The sequence below is a fragment of the Salvelinus alpinus genome, chromosome 1 (genome assembly GCF_045679555.1).
Source record: "Salvelinus alpinus chromosome 1, SLU_Salpinus.1, whole genome shotgun sequence".
Taxonomy (NCBI): domain Eukaryota; kingdom Metazoa; phylum Chordata; class Actinopteri; order Salmoniformes; family Salmonidae; genus Salvelinus; species Salvelinus alpinus.
Window position 1 is genome coordinate 2,621,660 of NC_092086.1, and position 19,659 is coordinate 2,641,318.

At 53.8% G+C, this 19,659-nt stretch overlaps 1 protein-coding gene across 1 annotated transcript in view; it reads left to right on the forward strand.

Annotated features, from left to right (window-relative positions):
- tnrc18 (trinucleotide repeat containing 18) overlaps positions 1 to 19,659 on the forward strand; it is a 116,712-nt gene that overhangs the window by 20,020 nt on the left and 77,033 nt on the right. The window contains exons 3-7 of the mRNA XM_071343563.1: positions 4,751 to 4,885; positions 10,028 to 10,153; positions 12,218 to 14,362; positions 15,510 to 15,585; positions 16,610 to 16,809. Of these exons, the coding sequence (XP_071199664.1) occupies positions 4,751 to 4,885; positions 10,028 to 10,153; positions 12,218 to 14,362; positions 15,510 to 15,585; positions 16,610 to 16,809 (2,682 nt within the window). The remainder of the gene's footprint in view (positions 1 to 4,750; positions 4,886 to 10,027; positions 10,154 to 12,217; positions 14,363 to 15,509; positions 15,586 to 16,609; positions 16,810 to 19,659) is intronic.

Consider the following 19,659-nt stretch of genomic DNA (forward strand, 5'->3'; position numbering starts at 1 on the left):
TCGGGGCCGCGGGGCTTTTACCCTCGGGGAGTGGGCTCGGGGCCGCGGGGCTTTTACCCTCGGGGAGTGGGCTCGGGGCCTTTTACCCTCGGGGAGTGGGCTCGGGGCCTTTTACCCTCGGGGAGTGGGCTCGGGGCCCTTTACCCTCGGAGAGTGGGCTCGGGGCCTTTTACCCTCGGAGAGTGGGCTCGGGGCCTTTTACCCTCGGAGAGTGGGCTCGGGGCCCTTTACCCTCGGAGAGTGGGCTCGGGGCCCTTTACCCTCGGAGAGTGGGCTCGGGGCCGCGGGGCTTTTACCCTCGGGGAGTGGGCTCGGGGCCGCGGGGCTTTTACCCTCGGGGAGTGGGCTCGGGGCCTTTTACCCTCGGGGAGTGGGCTCGGGGCCTTTTACCCTCGGGGAGTGGGCTCGGGGCCCTTTACCCTCGGAGAGTGGGCTCGGGGCCTTTTACCCTCGGAGAGTGGGCTCGGGGCCGCGGGGCTTTTACCCTCGGGGAGTGGGCTCGGGGCCGCGGGGCTTTTACCCTCGGGGAGTGGGCTCGGGGCCTTTTACCCTCGGAGAGTGTGCTCAGGGCCGCAGGGCTTTTACCCTCGGGGAGTGGGCTCGGGGCCTTTTACCCTCGGGGAGTGGGCTCGGGGCCCTTTACCCTCGGAGAGTGGGCTCGGGGCCGCGGGGCTTTTACCCTCGGGGAGTGGGCTCGGGGCCTTTTACCCTCGGAGAGTGGGCTCAGGGCCGCAGGGCTTTTACCCTCGGGGAGTGGGCTCGGGGCCTTTTACCCTCGGGGAGTGGGCTCGGGGCCCTTTACCCTCGGAGAGTGGGCCCGGGTCCTTTTACCCTCGGAGAGTGGGCTCGGGGCCTTTTACCCTCGGAGAGTGGGCTCGGGGCCTTTTACCCTCGGAGAGTGGGCTCGGGGCCGCGGGGCTTTTACCCTCGGAGAGTGGGCTCGGGGCCTTTTACCCTCGGAGAGTGGGCTCGGGGCCTTTTACCCTCGGAGAGTGGGCTCGGGGCCTTTTACCCTCGGAGAGTGGGCTCGGGGCCTTTTACCCTCGGAGAGTGGGCTCGGGGCCTTTTACCCTCGGAGAGTGGGCTCAGGGCCGCGGGGCTTTTACCCTCGGGGAGTGGGCTCGGGGCCTGTTACCCTCGGGGAGTGGGCTCGGGGCCCTTTACCCTCGGAGAGTGGGCTCAGGGCCTTTTACCCTCGGGGAGTGGGCTCGGGGCCCTTTACCCTCGGAGAGTGGGCTCGGGGCCTTTTACCCTCGGAGAGTGGGCTCGGGGCCGCGGGGCTTTTACCCTCGGGGAGTGGGCTCGGGGCCGCGGGGCTTTTACCCTCGGGGAGTGGGCTCGGGGCCTTTTACCCTCGGAGAGTGTGCTCAGGGCCGCAGGGCTTTTACCCTCGGGGAGTGGGCTCGGGGCCTTTTACCCTCGGGGAGTGGGCTCGGGGCCCTTTACCCTCGGAGAGTGGGCTCGGGGCCGCGGGGCTTTTACCCTCGGGGAGTGGGCTCGGGGCCTTTTACCCTCGGGGAGTGGGCTCGGGGCCCTTTACCCTCGGAGAGTGGGCTCGGGGCCGCGGGGCTTTTACCCTCGGGGAGTGGGCTCGGGGCCGCGGGGCTTTTACCCTCGGGGAGTGGGCTCGGGGCCGCGGGGCTTTTACCCTCGGAGAGTGGGCTCGGGGCCGCGGGGCTTTTACCCTCGGGGAGTGGGCTCGGGGCCTTTTACCCTCGGAGAGTGGGCTCGGGGCCTTTTACCCTCGGGGAGTGGGCTCGGGGCCCTTTACCCTCGGAGAGTGGGCTCGGGGCCTTTTACCCTCGGAGAGTGGGCTCGGGGCCGCGGGGCTTTTACCCTCGGGGAGTGGGCTCGGGGCCGCGGGGCTTTTACCCTCGGGGAGTGGGCTCGGGGCCGCGGGGCTTTTACCCTCGGAGAGTGGGCTCGGGGCCTTTTACCCTCGGAGAGTGGGCTCGGGGCCTTTTACCCTCGGAGAGTGGGCTCGGGGCCGCGGGGCTTTTACCCTCGGGGAGTGGGCTCGGGGCCGCGGGGCTTTTACCCTCGGGGAGTGGGCTCGGGGCCTTTTACCCTCGGAGAGTGGGCTCGGGGCCTTTTCCCCTCGGAGAGTGGGCTCGGGGCCGCGGGGCTTTTACCCTCGGGGAGTGGGCTCGGGGCTCGGGGCCTTTTACCCTCGGAGAGTGGGCTCGGGGCTCGGGGCCTTTTACCCTCGGAGAGTGGGCTCGGGGCCTTTTACCCTCGGAGAGTGGGCTCGGGGCCTTTTACCCTCGGAGAGTGGGCTCGGGGCCTTTTCCCCTCGGAGAGTGGGCTCGGGGCCTTTTCCCCTCGGAGAGTGGGCTCGGGGCCTTTTGCCCTCGGAGAGTGGGCTCGGGGCCTTTTGCCCTCGGAGAGTGGGCTCGGGGCCTTTTGCCCTCGGAGAGTGGGCTCGGGGCCTTTTGCCCTCGGAGAGTGGGCTCGGGGCCTTTTGCCCTCGGAGAGTGGGCTCGGGGCCTTTTGCCCTCGGAGAGTGGGCTCGGGGCCTTTTGCCCTCGGAGAGTGGGCTCGGGGCCTTTTGCCCTCGGAGAGTGGGCTCGGGGCCTTTTGCCCTCGGAGAGTGGGCTCGGGGCCTTCTACCCTCGGAGAGTGGGCTCGGGGCCTTTTACCCTCGGAGAGTGGGCTCGGGGCCTTTTACCCTCGGAGTGTGGGCTCGGGGCCTTTTACCCTCGGAGAGTGGGCTCGGGGCCTTTTACCCTCGGAGAGTGGGCTCGGGGCCCTTTACCCTCGGAGAGTGGGCTCGGGGCCCTTTACCCTCGGAGAGTGGGCTCGGGGCCCTTTACCCTCGGAGAGTGGGCTCGGGGCCCTTTACCCTCGGAGAGTGGGCTCGGGGCCCTTTACCCTCGGAGAGTGGGCTCGGGGCCCTTTACCCTCGGAGAGTGGGCTCGGGGCCCTTTACCCTCGGAGAGTGGGCTCGGGGCCGCGGGGCTTTTACCCTCGGGGAGTGGGCTCGGGGCCGCGGGGCTTTTACCCTCGGGGAGTGGGCTCGGGGCCTTTTACCCTCGGGGAGTGGGCTCGGGGCCTTTTACCCTCGGAGAGTGGGCTCAGGGCCTTTTACCCTCGGGGAGTGGGCTCAGGGCCTTTTACCCTCGGGGAGTGGGCTCGGGGCCCTTTACCCTCGGAGAGTGGGCTCGGGGCCTTTTACCCTCGGAGAGTGGGCTCGGGGCCGCGGGGCTTTTACCTTCGGGGAGTGGGCTCGGGGCCGCGGGGCTTTTACCCTCGGGGAGTGGGCTCGGGGCCGCGGGGCTTTTACCCTCGGAGAGTGGGCTCGGGGCCGCGGGGCTTTTACCCTCGGGGAGTGGGCTCGGGGCCTTTTACCCTCGGAGAGTGGGCTCGGGGCCTTTTACCCTCGGAGAGTGGGCTCGGGGCCTTTTACCCTCGGAGAGTGGGCTCGGGGCCTTTTACCCTCGGAGAGTGGGCTCGGGGCCTTTTACCCTCGGAGAGTGGGCTCGGGGCCTTTTACCCTCGGAGAGTGGGCTCGGGGCCTTTTACCCTCGGAGAGTGGGCTCGGGGCCTTTTACCCTCGGAGAGTGGGCTCGGGGCCTTTTACCCTCGGAGAGTGGGCTCGGGGCCTTTTACCCTCGGAGAGTGGGCTCGGGGCCTTTTACCCTCGGAGAGTGGTCTCGGGGCCTTTTACCCTCGGAGAGTGGGCTCGGGGCCTTTTCCCCTCGGAGAGTGGGCTCGGGGCCTTTTCCCCTCGGAGAGTGGGCTCGGGGCCTTTTCCCCTCGGAGAGTGGGCTCGGGGCCTTTTCCCCTCGGAGAGTGGGCTCGGGGCCTTTTCCCCTCGGAGAGTGGGCTCGGGGCCTTTTCCCCTCGGAGAGTGGGCTCGGGGCCTTTTCCCCTCGGAGAGTGGGCTCGGGGCCTTTTCCCCTCGGAGAGTGGGCTCGGGGCCTTTTCCCCTCGGAGAGTGGGCTCGGGGCCTTTTCCCCTCGGAGAGTGGGCTCGGGGCCTTTTCCCCTCGGAGAGTGGGCTCGGGGCCTTTTACCCTCGGAGAGTGGGCTCGGGGCCTCTTACCCTCGGAGAGTGGGCTCGGGGCCTTTTACCCTCGGAGAGTGGGCTCGGGGCCTTTTACCCTCGGAGAGTGGGCTCGGGGCCTTTTACCCTCGGAGAGTGGGCTCGGGGCCTTTTACCCTCGGAGAGTGGGCTCGGGGCCTCTTACCCTCGGAGAGTGGGCTCGGGGCCTCTTACCCTCGGAGAGTGGGCTCGGGGCCTCTTACCCTCGGAGAGTGGGCTCGGGGCCTCTTACCCTCGGAGAGTGGGCTCAGGTCTTTTCCCCTCGGAGAGTGGGCTCGGGGCCTTTTACCCTCGGAGAGTGGGCTCGGGGCCTTTTACCCTCGGAGAGTGGGCTCGGGGCCTTTTACCCTCGGAGAGTGGGCTCGGGGCCTTTTACCCTCGGAGAGTGGGCTCGGGGCCTTTTACCCTCGGAGAGTGGGCTCGGGGCCTTTTACCCTCGGAGAGTGGGCTCGGGGCCTTTTACCCTCGGAGAGTGGGCTCGGGGCCTTTTACCCTCGGAGAGTGGGCTCGGGGCCTTTTACCCTCGGAGAGTGGGCTCAGGGCCCATCTTATTCTGTTCCCTGTCCTATTAGTGATGTTCATCCGGGCCTATGGGACGTATTCTGATGGGTATGATGATGATGATGTCAGTCTGTATTGACTACTATATGTGTCTGTGTGTCTCGTCTCAATAAAGCTTCAAAGTCTCCGTATCTCATCCCTCCAGGTGATGCCTTCCCAGCAGCCTCCAGTCCCTTCCTGCCGGGCTATTCCGGCCCCTCCCCCCTGACCTCTGACCCAGCCTACAGATCACCCAATCAGATGGCTCATCTCTGGGCCTCACACGCTGCCGCCCACGAAGGTAACGGACTGTTTCAGACTGTCCTTCATGTTCTATCTGCTCGCTTCACTACTGTCCTCTCTCTCTCTCTCTCCTCGTCCTTCAGCTCTCTCTCTCCTGCCCCACTTCTATCCCTCCCCCTGTCCTCTCTCTCTCTCCTCGTCCTTCAGCTCTCTCTCTCCTGCCCCACTTCTATCCCTCCTCCTGTCCTCTCTCTCCTTGTCCTTCAGCTCTCTCTCTCCTACCCCACTTCTATCCCTCCTCCTGTCCTCTCTCTCTCTCCTCGTCCCTCAGCTCTCTCTCCCTGTCCCCTCTCTCTCCTCGTCCCTCAGCTCTCTCTCTCCTGCCCCACTTCTATCCCTCTCCCTGTCCCCTCTCTCTCCTCGTCCCTCAGCTCTCTCTCTCCTGCCCCACTTCTATCCCTCCCCCGTCCTCTCTCTCTCCCTGTCCTCTCTCTCTCTCCTCGTCCCTCAGCTCTCTCTCTCCTGCTCCACTTCTATCCCTCCCCCTGTCCTCTCTCTCTCCTCGTCCCTCAGCTCTCTCTCTCCTACTCCACTTCTATCCCTCTCCCTGTCCTCTCTCTCCTCGTCCCTCAGCTCTCTCTCTCCTGCCCCACTTCTATCCCTCCTGTCCTCTCTCGCTCCTGTCCTCTCTCTCTCCTACTCCACTTCTATCCCTCTCCCTGTCCTCTCTCTCCTCGTCCCTCAGCTCTCTCTCTCCTGCCCCACTTCTATCCCTCCTGTCCTCTCTCGCTCCTGTCCTCTCTCTCTCCTGCCCCACTTCTATCCCTCCTCCTGTCCTCTTTCCTGCCTGGAGGGAAGACAGGCACACCATTCTTCCTCCCCTCTTCCTCCCCTCTCCCCTCTCCCCTCTTCCTCCCCTCTCTCTCTCTCCTCCATCTCTCCCCTCTTCCTCCCCTCTCCCCTCTTCCTCCCCTCTCCCCTCTTCCTCCCCTCTCCCCTCTCCCCTCTTCCTCCCCTCTCTCTCTCTCCTCCATCTCTCCCCTCTTCCTCCCCTCTCCCCTCTTCCTCCCCTCTCCCCTCTTCCTCCCCTCTCTCTCTCTCCTCCATCTCTCCCCTCTTCCTCCCCTCTCCCCTCTTCCTCCCCTCTCCCCTCTCCCCTCTTCCTCCCCTCTCCCCTCTTCCTCCCCTCTCCCCCCTTCCTCCCCTCTCTCTCTCTCCTCCATCTCTCCCCTCTTCCTCCCCTCTCCCCTCTTCCTCCCCTCTCCCCTCTCCCCTCTTCCTCCCCTCTCCCCTCTCCCCTCTCTCTCTCTCCTCCATCTCTCTGGGGAAGAGGTTGGTTTCATTCCAGAGGTCGTTGCAGGACGTCTGTGTTTGAAGTGACACGGGAAGTGCTGTTGGGAATGCTGTGGCTTGGTGCTGTTGGGAATGCTGTGGCTTGGTGCTGTTGGGAATGCTGTGGCTTGGTGCTGTTGGGAATGCTGTGGCTTGGTGCTGTTGGGAATGCTGTGGCTTGGTGCTGTTGGGAATGCTGTGGCTTGGTGCTGTTGGGAATGCTGTGGCTTGGTGCTGTTGGGAATGCTGTGGCTTGGTGCTGTTGGGAATGCTGTGGCTTGGTGCTGTTGGGAATGCTGTGGCTTGGTGCTGTTGGGAATGCTGTGGCTTGGTGCTGTTGGGAATGCTGTGGCTTGGTGCTGTTGGGAATGCTGTGGCTTGGTGCTGTTGGGAATGCTGTGGCTTGGTGCTGTTGGGAATGCTGTGGCTTGGTGCTGTTGGGAATGCTGTGGCTTGGTGCTGTTGGGAATGCTGTGGCTTGGTGCTGTTGGGAATGCTGTGGCTTGGTGCTGTTGGGAATGCTGTGGCTTGGTGCTGTTGGGAATGCTGTGGCTTGGTGCTGTTGGGAATGCTGTGGCTTGGTGCTGTTGGGAATGCTGTGGCTTGGTGCTGTTGGGAATGCTGTGGCTTGGTGTCACTAGCGTAGAGTTAGCATGACACTTGAGACGTTCTATATTAGGATCCAGTCTGAGGCTGGGGAGGTCAACAGGTCAGAGGTCAGTAGTAGGGATATCGATTCCTGGGGTGTGTCTACAGGTCAGAGGTCAGGATCCAGTCTGAGGTAGAGGAGGTCAACCGTGTGTCTACAGGTCAGAGCTCAATAGTAGGGATTAGAGGTCGACCGATTAATCGGAATGGCCGATTTCAAGTTTTCATAACAATCGGAAATCGGTAATTTTGGACGCCGATAAAAAAAAAAAAAGTATATATTTTTTACACCTTTTATTTAACTAGGCAAGTCAGTTAAGAACAAATTCTTATTTACAATGACAACCTACCGGGGAACAGTGGGTTAACTGCCTCGTTCAGGGGCAGAACGACAGATGTTTACCTTGTCAGCTCAGGGATTCAATCCAGCAGCCTTTCAGTTAACTAGTCCAACGCTCTAACCACCTGATTACATTGCACTCCACGAGGAGCCTGCCTGTTACGCAAATGCAGTAAGCCAAGGTAAGTTGCTAGCTAGCATTAAACTTATCTTATAAAAAACAATCAATCATAATCACTAGTTAACTACACATGGTTGATGATATTACTAGTTTATCTAGCGTGTCCTGCGTTGCATATAATCGATGCGGTGCGTATCGTTGCTCCAATGTGTACCTAACCATAAACATCAATGCCTTTCTTAAAATCAATACACAGAAGTATATATTTTTAAACCTGCATATTTAGCTAAAAGAAATCCAGGTTAGCAGGCAATATTAACCAGGTGAAATTGTGTCACTTCTCTTGCGTTCATTGCACGCAGAGTCAGGGTATATGCAACAGTTTGGGCCGCCTAATTTGCCAGAATTTTACGTAATTATGACATAACATTGAAGGTTGTGCAATGTAACAGGAATATTTAGACTTAGAGATGCCACCCGTTAGATAAAATACGGAACGGTTCCGTATTTCACTGAAAGAATAAACGTCTTGTTTTCGAGATGATAGTTTCCGGATTCGACCATATTAATGACCAAAGGCTCGTATTTATGTGTGTTATTATGTTATGATTAAGTCTATGATTTGATAGAGCAGTCTGCCTTAGCGATGGTGGGCAGCAGCAGGCTCGTAAGCATTCATTCAAACAGCACTTTCCTCCGTTTTGCCAGCAGCTCTGCTGTTTATGACTTCAAGCCTATCAACTCCTGAGATGAGGCTGGTGTAACCGATGTGAAATGGCTAGCTAGTTAGCGGGCGCTAATAGCGTTTCAAACGTCACTCGCTCTGAGACTTGGAGTGGTTGTTCCCCTTGCTCTGCATGGGTAACGCTGCTTCGATGGTGGCTGTTGTCGTTGTGTTCCTGGTTCGAGCCCAGGTAGGAGCGAGGAGAGGGACGGAAGCTATACTGTTACACTGGCAATACTAAAGTTCCTATAAGAACATCCAATAGTCAAAGATATATGAAATACAAATGGTATAGAGAGAAATAGTCCTATAACTCCTCTAATAACTACAACCTAAAACTTCTTACCTGGGAATATTGAAGACTCATGTTAAAACCACCAGCTTTCATATGTTCTCATGTTCTGAGCAAGGAACTTTAAACGTTAACTTTCTTCTCCAACACTTTGTTTTTGCATTATTTAAACCAAATGAACACGTTTCATTATTTATTTGAGGCTAAATTGATTTTATTGATGTATTATATTAAGTTAAAATAAGTGTTCAAGGGGCCTCCCGGGTGGTGCAGTGGTCTAGGGCACTGCATCGCAGTGCTAGCTGTGCCACCAGAGATTCTGCGTTTGGCCTAGCATCGTCCGGGTTAGGGAGGGTTTGGCCGGTAGGGATATCCTTGTCTCATCGCGCTCCAGCGACTCCTGTGGCGGGCCGGGCGCAGTGCGCGCTAACCGAGGCTAACTGTGTTAAGAAGCAGTGCGGCTTGGTTGGGTTGTGCTTCGGAGGACGCATGGCTTTCGACCTTCGTCTCTCCCGAGCCCGTACGGGAGTTGTAGCGATGAGACAAGATAGTAATTACTAGCAATTGGATACCACGAAAATTGGGGAGAAAGGGGGTAAAATTTCAATAAAATAAAAAAAATAAGTGTTCATTCAGTATTGTTGTAATTGTCATTATTACAAATCATTTAAAAAAATCGGCCGATTTTAATCGGTAGCGGCTTTTTTTGGTCCTCCGATAATCGGTATCGGCTTTGAAAAATCATAATCGGTCGACCTCTAGTAGGGCTATCCATTCCTGGGGTGTGTCTACAGGTCAGAGGTCAGTAGTATCCATTCCTGGGGTGTGTCTACAGGTCAGAGGTCAGTAGTATCCATTCCTGGGGTGTGTCTACAGGTCAGAGGTCAGTAGTAGGCTATCTATTCCTGGGGTGTGTCTACAGGTCAGAGGTCAGTAGTAGGGCTATCCATTCCTGGGGTGTGTCTACAGGTCAGAGGTCAGTAGTATCCATTCCTGGTGTGTGTCTACAGGTCAGAGGTCAGAAGTATCCATTCCTGGGGTGTGTCTACAGGTCAGAGGTCAGTAGTAGTGCTATCCATTCCTGGGGTGTGTCTACAGGTCAGAGGTCAGAAGTATCCATTCCTGGGGTGTGTCTACAGGTCAGAGGTCAGTAGTAGTGCTATCCATTCCTGGGGTTTGTCTACAGGTCAGAGGTCAGTAGTATCCATTCCTGGGGTGTGTCTACAGGTCAGAGGTCAGTAGTAGGGCTATCCATTCCTGGGGTGTGTCTACAGGTCAGAGGTCAGTAGTAGGGCTATCCATTCCTGGGGTGTTTCTACAGGTCAGAGGTCAGTAGTAGGGATATCCATTCCTGGGGTGTGTCTACAGGTCAGAGGTCAGTAGTAGTGCTATCCATTCCTGGGGTTTGTCTACAGGTCAGAGGTCAGTAGTATCCATTCCTGGGGTGTGTCTACAGGTCAGAGGTCAGTAGTAGGGCTATCCATTCCTGGGGTGTGTCTACAGGTCAGAGGTCAGTAGTAGGGCTATCCATTCCTGGGGTGTGTCTACAGGTCAGAGGTCAGTAGTAGTGCTATCCATTCCTGGGGTGTTTCTACAGGTCAGAGGTCAGTAGTAGTGCTATCCATTCCTGGGGTGTGTCTACAGGTCAGAGGTCAGTAGTATCCAGTAGGTTCCCACCTCCTAAGGAGTACAGGTGTTTCGTCCCAGCAGCTACCCAGCTGATGTGTGTTGTTGCTCCTCCAGGCTACGCCCCTCTCCCAGGTGGTCTGTACCCCAGCCCCTACCACCTCCCCCTGGGTAACCTGGAGCCTCCTCCCCCCTCGCTGGGCTTGGCTCAGCACCACCACCTCTACAACGCATCACACCAAGGTCAGTACACACTACCACCTCTATACCGCACTACGAGACCCAAAATATTCACTCTCTTCAAACCACCTCTATACCGCACTACGAGACCCAAAATATTCACTCTCCTCAAACCACCTCTATACCGCACTACGAGACCCAAAATATTCACTCTCCTCAAACCACCTCTATACCGCACTACGAGACCCAAAATATTCACTCTCCTCAAACCATACCACCTCTATACCGCACTACGAGACCCAAAATATTCACTCTCTTCAAACCACCTCTATACCGCACTACGAGACCCAAAATATTCACTCTCCTCAAACCATACCACCTCTATACCGCACTACGAGACCCAAAATATTCACTCTCTTCAAACCACCTCTATACCGCACTACGAGACCCAAAATATTCACTCTCCTCAAACCATACCACCTCTATACCGCACTACGAGACCCAAAATATTCACTCTCTTCAAACCACCTCTATACCGCACTACGAGACCCAAAATATTCACTCTCCTCAAACCATACCACCTCTATACCGCACTACGAGACCCAAAATATTCACTCTCTTCAAACCGTACCGCCTTCAGGCTGAAATACCGTCTCATTTCAGTCTCTTCAAACCATACCGCCTTCAGGCTGAAATACCGTCTCATTTCAGTCTCTTCAAACCGTACCGCCTTCAGGCTGAAATACCGTCTCATTTCAGTCTCTTCAAACCATACCGCCTTCAGGCTGAAATACCGTCTCATTTCAGTCTCTTCAAACCATACCGCCTTCAGGCTGAAATACCGTCTCATTTCAGTCTCTTCAAACCGTACCGCCTTCAGGCTGAAATACCGTCTCATTTCAGTCTCTTCAAACCATACCGCCTTCAGGCTGAAATACCGTCTCATTTCAGTCTCTTCAAACCATACCGCCTTCAGGCTGAAATACCGTCTCATTTCAGTCTCTTCAAACCATACCGCCTTCAGATCAACGTATTGATTTGTAATCGACTGTCTTAGCCCCAATAAAAAGGCATTATTGATCACATCACCTTTTTCCACGTGGTGGAGACACAAAAACAAGGTGCATCAAAGTGGCGTCTCGGGTCAGATGTTTTGGAAACCTGTTACGTTATCTACTGTTGTTGTTCTGACGGATAATAAATAAATAAAACATTTGTTTTATTTCACCTTTTTTATTTAACCAGGGAGTCCAGTTGAGCACAAGTTCTCATTTACAACTGCGACCTGGTCAAGAATAAAGCAAAGCAGTGTGACACAAACAACAACACAGAGTTACACATAAACAAACAAACATACAGTCAATAACACAATAGAAGAATCTATAAACAGTGTGTGCAAATGTAGAAGAGTAGGTAGATAAGGCAATAAATAGGCCATAGAGGCAAAATAATTACAATTTAACAAATAAACACTGGAGTGATAGGTGTGCAGAAGATGAATGTGCAAGTAGAGATACTGGGGTGCAAAGGAGAAAAAAATTACAATATGGGGATGAGGTAGTTGGGTGTGCCATTTACAGATGGGCTATGTACAGGTACAGTGATCTGTGAGCTGCTCTGACAGCTGGTGCTTAAAGCTAGTAAGGGAGATATGAGTCTCCAGCTTCAGAGATTTTTGCAGTTCGTTCCAGTCATTGGCAGCAGAGAACTGGAAGGAAAGGCGACCAAAGGAGGTGTTGGCTTTGGGGGGTGACCAGTGAATTCTACCTTAAACACTCTACTCAGCAAATTGATGCATGTGGTGGTGTGTTCTGATGGGTGTGGTGGTGTGTTCTGATGCGTCTGGTGGTGTGTTCTGATGGGTGTGGTGGTGTGTTCTGATGGGTGTGGTGGTGTGTTCTGATGGGTGTGGTGGTGTGTTCCGATGGGTGTGGTGGTGTGTTCCGATGGGTGTGGTGGTGTGTTCCGATGGGTGTGGTGGTGTGTTCCGATGGGTGTGGTGGTGTGTTCCGATGGGTGTGGTGGTGTGTTCCGATGGGTGTGGTGGTGTGTTCCGATGGGTGTGGTCTGATGGGTGTGGTGGTGTGTTCTGATGGGTGTTGTGTTTTTGTGATGTTTGTGTTCCAGAGAGGTTCTTCCTGCCGGTGTCGTTACCCCAGCCGCCTCTCCAACCCTCCTCCGTCCCCCCCAGCTCCACCCCCCAGAGTAGCTCCCGGGAGGGGGGTAGGGACCGAGACAGACTCTACCGCGAGGAGAGGGAGAGAGAGGTGCCTCAGGAGGGGGGCCGAGACAGACTCTACCGCGAGGAGAGGGAGAGAGAGGTGCCTCAGGAGGGGGGCCGAGACAGACTCTACCGCGAGGAGAGAGAGGAGCCTCAGGAGGGGGGTAGGGACCGAGACAGACCCTACCGCGAGGAGAGGGGGGTGCCTCAGGAGGGGGGCAGGGGCCGAGACAGAATCTACCGTGAGGAGAGGGAGGAGCCTCAGGAGGGGGGCAGAGACAGACTCTACCGCGAGGAGAGAGAGGAGCCTCAGGAGTCGGGCAGAGACAGACTCTACCGCGAGGAGAGAGACAGAGGAGAGAGGGAGCGGTCGAGAGAGGAGCCTCGTCCATACAGTGTGGTAGATCTGACACGGGATGGGAGGAGTGGAGAGCGAGAACGCCACAGAGACCGAGAGAGAGAAAGAGAGGCTTTCCTCCACCACCCCTCTGCTCCTCCCCCCACCCGGGGCTCCTCCTCTTCTGGGCGTTACCCAGAGACTGAAGACACACCCACTCGCTCCCCCAACCCTAACCCCAGCCCCCACACACACACAGACGGGCTGAGGAAGACTGAATCTACCTACAGCGGTGGACTCCTCCCTGGCCCCACCTACCCTGCACACCGGGAGCCTATCAGGGAACAGCGTGTGAGCGCGCCCACTTACGTGCCTTCTGTGGAGGTCTATGATGAGCAGATCGGCCCGATTCAGATCGCTTCGCAGGCCAGGGACAAACACGACAAACTGAGAGAGAGGGAGAGAGAAAGGGAGAGGGAGAGAGAAAGGGAGAGGGAGAGAGAAAGGGAGAGGGAGAGAGAAAGGGAGAGGGAGAGAGAAAGGGAGAGGGAGAGAGAAAGGGAGAGGGAGAGAGAAAGGGAGAGGTTTCCTGAAAAGACTCTATTGGACAGTCGTGCTTCTCTTCCTGGTGATTTGTCCAATCAGAGAGAGCGGGAGGAGGGCTCTGTGATCTGCTCCAATGGTTCGGCTCTGAAACGAGACGGTTACGTCAGCCAATCAGGGTTCAGCCCGGACCCCAGGGACACGCCAAAACATGCCATCCGATTGGGCTTGGATCGGGTGGGGGAAGGGCCTAAATGGAACCCCATCAGCCCATTGGCCAACTACGCCACCAGTCATATGGCAGCTCTGGCCTCCCAGCACGGACACGCACGTTCTCAACACACACACACACACTCCGCACAGCAGGCACGCACACACACTCAGCCCTCACACAACAACCAGCAGGAACTCAACAGACCCCCATCCAACCCCCACACATCCCAACACGGACACACACACACTCAACCCTCACACAACAACCAGCAGGAACTCCACAGACCCCCATCCAACCCCCACACACCCCAACACGGACACACACACACTCAACCCTCACACCATAACCAGCAGGAACTCCATAGACCCCCATCCAACCCCCACACATCCCAACACGGACACACACACACTCAACCCTCACACCATAACCAGCAGGAACTCCATAGACCCCCATCCAACCCCCACACACCCCAACACAGACACACACATTCCCCCCACCCTCCGCCACAACCCCAGAGGGGAGAGGAGGGACAGAGGCGCTACTTGGACACCTCAGCCCTGTACCGCCCAGTGGGGGGAAGGAGAGGCAGCGGGGGAGGAGGGTCCGAGGGGGGAGCAGAAGGAGGAGAGGTGTCGGCCATGCAGAGTCTAATCAAATACAGCGGGAACTTCCCACCTGAACGCCAGGGGTCCTCCGGGCAGAACACGGACAGCCAAGCCGCGTTCGGAGGGCTGGCGTTCATGAGACTGGATGGGGGAGGAGGAGGAGGGAGGCTGATGAAGAGAGAGCGGGAGCACCCCGACAGCGCCCGGGCGTTGGGACGCGGCGAGGGGCCAGGCGAGGGCGGGGGAGAGGTCCGGCACCCTCCTGTCGGGATAGCTGTGGCCGTGGCCAGACAGAGGGACAGTAGCAATACAGACTCGCAGAGACCTCTAGTACCGCACGCAGGGGTTAAAGGTGAGACTGGCTATTTATTTACATCTTATACCAAGGGGACAACTGGGGGTTTAGATATGGGGGGGGGGGGACAAACAGTTTTCATATGTTTTTGACATTTAACCTCTCTAGGATATGTGGGATGTGCTAGCAGTGAAAATGCAGAGCGCCAAATTCAAATAGATTACTATTAAAAATGTAACTTTCATGAAATCACACATGCAAATACACCAAATTAAAGCTACACTTGTTGTAAATCCAGCCAATGTGTCAGATTTCAAAAAGGCTTTACGGCGAAAGCACACCAAACGATTATGTTAGGTCAGTACATAGTCACAGAAAAGCACAGCCATTTTTCCAGCCAAAAAGAGGAGTCACAAAAAGCAGAAATAGAGATAAAATGAATCACTAACCTTTGATGATCTTCATCAGATGACACTCATAGGACATCATGTTACACAATTACATGTATGTTTTGTTCGATAAAGTTCATATTTATATCCAAAAATCTCAGTTTACATTGGCGCGTTACGTTCAGTAATGTTTTGCTTCCAAAACATCCGGGTGATTTTGCAGAGAGCCACATCAATTTACAGAAATACTCATCATAAACGTTGATGAAATTCCTGTGTCTGTAGAAATGCAATGGAACACAAGCTAACTCTCACGTGAACGCGTGTGACCAGCTCATGACACTCTGCCAGACCACTGACTCAATCCCCTCTCATTCCCCCCCTCCTTTACAGTAGAAGCATCAAACAAGGTTCTAGAGACTGTTGACCATATATGGCCACTTTAAAATGTGCAGTTTTGTCACACAACACAATGACACACATTTTCTCAAGTTTGTATTTAAAAATATATATATTTATGTTTCTGTTATTATAATATATATTTATTTATTTATTTTTGTTACTTTTATCCCCTTTTTCTCCACAATTTCCTGATATCCAATTGGTAGTCCAACAGATGCATATCTATATTCCCAGTTATGTGAAATTAGAGCCCAATTCATTTATTTAAATTGACCGATTTCCGTATGAACTGTAAGTCGGTAATTGTTGCATTTGATATTTTAGTGTATTTTAATATACCAGATATCACCAAATCTACTGTTCTTGAAGCAGTGCATTATGGATCACTGTGTTCTATTCTGTCGTCCAAACAGACGAGGAGCGGGGGGACGAGCGAGCCCGTCACCGTGGTGATAGACTGGGGTGCCTGGAGCAGGAGCAGTTGCTCAGGTCAGGGGGCGTGACCAACGACTCACCTTATGAAAGGCTGCAGTAAAGACTGTCTGTCACATTTTCTGACCTGCAACCTGTTAGGAAACTGTAGATATTATTCATATAACCTGTTCGTTGATTCCCTGGTTGGGTTAGGAGTTGATTCCCTGGTTGGGTTGATTCCCTGGTTGGGTTGATTCCCTGGTTGGGTTGATTCCCTGGTGGGGTTGATTCCCTGGTGGGGTTGATTCCCTGGTGGGGTTGATTCCCTGGTGGGGTTAGGAGTTGATTCCCTGGTGGGGTTAGGAGTTGATTCCCTGGTGGGGTTAGGAGTTGATTCCCTGGTTGGGTTGATTCCCTGGTTGGGTTAGGGGTTGATTCCCTGGTTGGGTTAGGGGTTGATTCCCTGGTGGGGTTAGGAGTTGATTCCCTGGTTGGGGTTAGGAGTTGATTCCCTGGTTGGGGTTAGGAGTTGATTCCCTGGTTGGGGTTAGGAGTTGATTCCCTGGTTGGGGTTAGGAGTTGATTCCCTGGTGGGGTTAGGAGTTGATTCCCTGGTTGGGGTTAGGAGTTGATTCCCTGGTGGGGTTAGGAGTTGATTCCCTGGTTGGGGTTAGGAGTTGATTCCCTGGTTGGGGTTAGGAGTTGATTCCCTGGTGGGGTTAGGGGTTGATTCCCTGGTGGGGTTAGGAGTTGATTCCCTAGTTGGGTTAGGAGTTGATTCCCTGGTGGGGTTAGGAGTTGATTCCCTAGTGGGGTTAGGAGTTGATTCCCTGGTGGGGTTAGGAGTTGATTCCCTGGTTGGGGTTAGGAGTTGATTCCCTGGTGGGGTTAGGAGTTGATTCCCTAGTTGTGTTGATTCTCTTGTCCCTGAAGTGTGTGTACTCAAGGATGGATATAAAGAGTATTATGAATTAGATGTTTTTAAATTAGTGTGTGTGTGTGTGTGTGTGTGTGTGTGTGTGTGTGTGTGTGTGTGTGTGTGTGTGTGTGTGTGTGTGTGTGTGTGTGTGTGTGTGTGTGTGTGTGTCTGTCTGTTCAGAGAGAGTAAGGAGCTGGCAGAGTTCACGCAGATGCACCCCCCCCTGGTGTCCAGCGCCCTGACCTCTAACCTCATGACCTCCAACCTCATGGTGACTGGAGGCTCCGCCCGCTGGCCCCACGACCCCTCCCCCCTGACCTCTCACCACTGGATGCCCCGCCAAGGAGCACCGCCCATCTGGCTGTCGGGATCCCACTACGGTACACCCACTATAGCCACTACACACCCACTATAGCCACTACACACCCACTATACCCACTACACACCCACTATACCCACTACACACCCACTATACCCACTACACACCCACTATACCCACTACACACCCACTATACCCACTACACCCACTACACACCCACTATACCCACTACACACCCACTATACCCAATACACACACACACTATAGCCACTACAGACACACACACTATACCCACTACACACACTATACCCACTACACACACTATACCCACTACACACACTATACCCACTATACACATTATAACCACTATACCCACTACACACACACTATACCCACTATTACCACTGTAACCACTATACCCACTACACACCCACTATACCCATTACACACCCACTATATCCACTACACACACACACTACTCACTACATCCACTATACTTCTACACACACTATACCCACTATACTCACTACATACACTACATCCACTATACCACTACACACCCACTATGCCCACTATATGCACTACACACCCACTATGCCCACTATATCCACTACACACACACTATACCCACTATATCCACTACACACACACACACACTATACCCACTATATCCACTACACACACACACTATATCCACTACACACACACTATGCCCACTATATCCACTACACACACACTATACCCACTATATCCACTACACACACACTATACTCACTGAACCCACTACACACACTATACCCACTATATCCACTATACACCCACTATACCCACTACACACACACTATACCCACTACACACACACTATACCCACTACACACACTATACCCACTACACACACTATACCCACTATACACATTATAACCACTATACCCACTACACACACACTATACCCACTATTACCACTGTAACCACTATACCCACTACACACCCACTATACCCACTACACACCCACTATATCCACTACACACACACACTACTCACTACATCCACTATACTTCTACACACACTATACCCACTATACTCACTACATACACTACATCCACTATACCACTACACACCCACTATGCCCACTATATGCACTACACACCCACTATGCCCACTATATCCACTACACACACACTATACCCACTATATCCACTACACACACACACTATACCCACTATATCCACTACACACACACACTATATCCACTACACACACACTATGCCCACTATATCCACTACACACACACTATGCCCACTATATCCACTACACACACACTATACCCACTATATCCACTACACACACACTATACTCACTGAACCCACTACACACACTATACCCACTATATCCACTATACACCCACTATACCCACTACACACACACTATACCCACTACACACACACTATACCCACTACACACACACTATACCCACTATACACACTGAACCCACTACACACCCACTATACCCACTTTACCCACTACACACCCACTATACCCACTATACCCACTACACACCCACTACACACCCACTATATCCACTATTACCACTATACCCACTGTAACCACTATACCCACTACACACCCACTATACCCACTACACACCCACTATACCCACTATATCCACTACACACCCACTATATCCACTATTACCACTATACCCACTGTAACCACTATACCCACTACACAACCACTATATCCACTACACAACCACTACACACCCACTATATCCACTATAACCACTACACACCCACTACACACCCACTATATCCACTATAACCACTACACACCCACTACACCCACTATAACCACTACACACCCACTATATCCACTATATCCACTACACACCCACTACACACCCACTATATCCACTATAACCACTACACACCCACTACACACCCACTACACACCCACTATATCCACTATAACCACTACACACCCACTATACCCACTATAACCACTACACACCCACTATACCCACTACACACCCACTGTAACCACTATACCCACTACACACCCACTATACCCACTACACACACACACACACTATACCCACTATACCTACACACACACACACACACACTATACACACACACACACACACACACACTATACCCACTATACCCACTACACACACTATACCCACTATACTCACTACATCCACTATATCCACTACACACCCACTATACCACTACACACCCACTATGCCCACTATATCCACTACACACCCACTATGCCCACTATATCCACTACACACACACTATACCCACTATATCTACTATACCCACTATACACCCACTATACCCACTATACCCACTACACACACACTATACCCACTATATCCACTATATCCACTATACCCACTACATACCCACTACACACACACACACACACACCCACTACACACACACACACCCACTATACACACACACACACTATACACACACACACACACACACACACTATACACACACACACACACTATACACACACACACACTATACACACACACACACTGTACCCACTATATCCACTATACCCACTACACACCCACTATACCCACTACACACACCCACTACACACACACACACACACACACACACACACACACACACACACACACACACACACACACACACACACACACTATACACACACACACTATACACACACACACACACACTATAACCGCTATACTCATAATACATACACAATACACACTATACACACAAATCACACAATACACAATACAGACAATACACACTATATACACAATACAGACAATACACACACATACACAATACACACAATACACACACAACACACAATACATACACAATACTCACAACACACAATACATACACAATACACA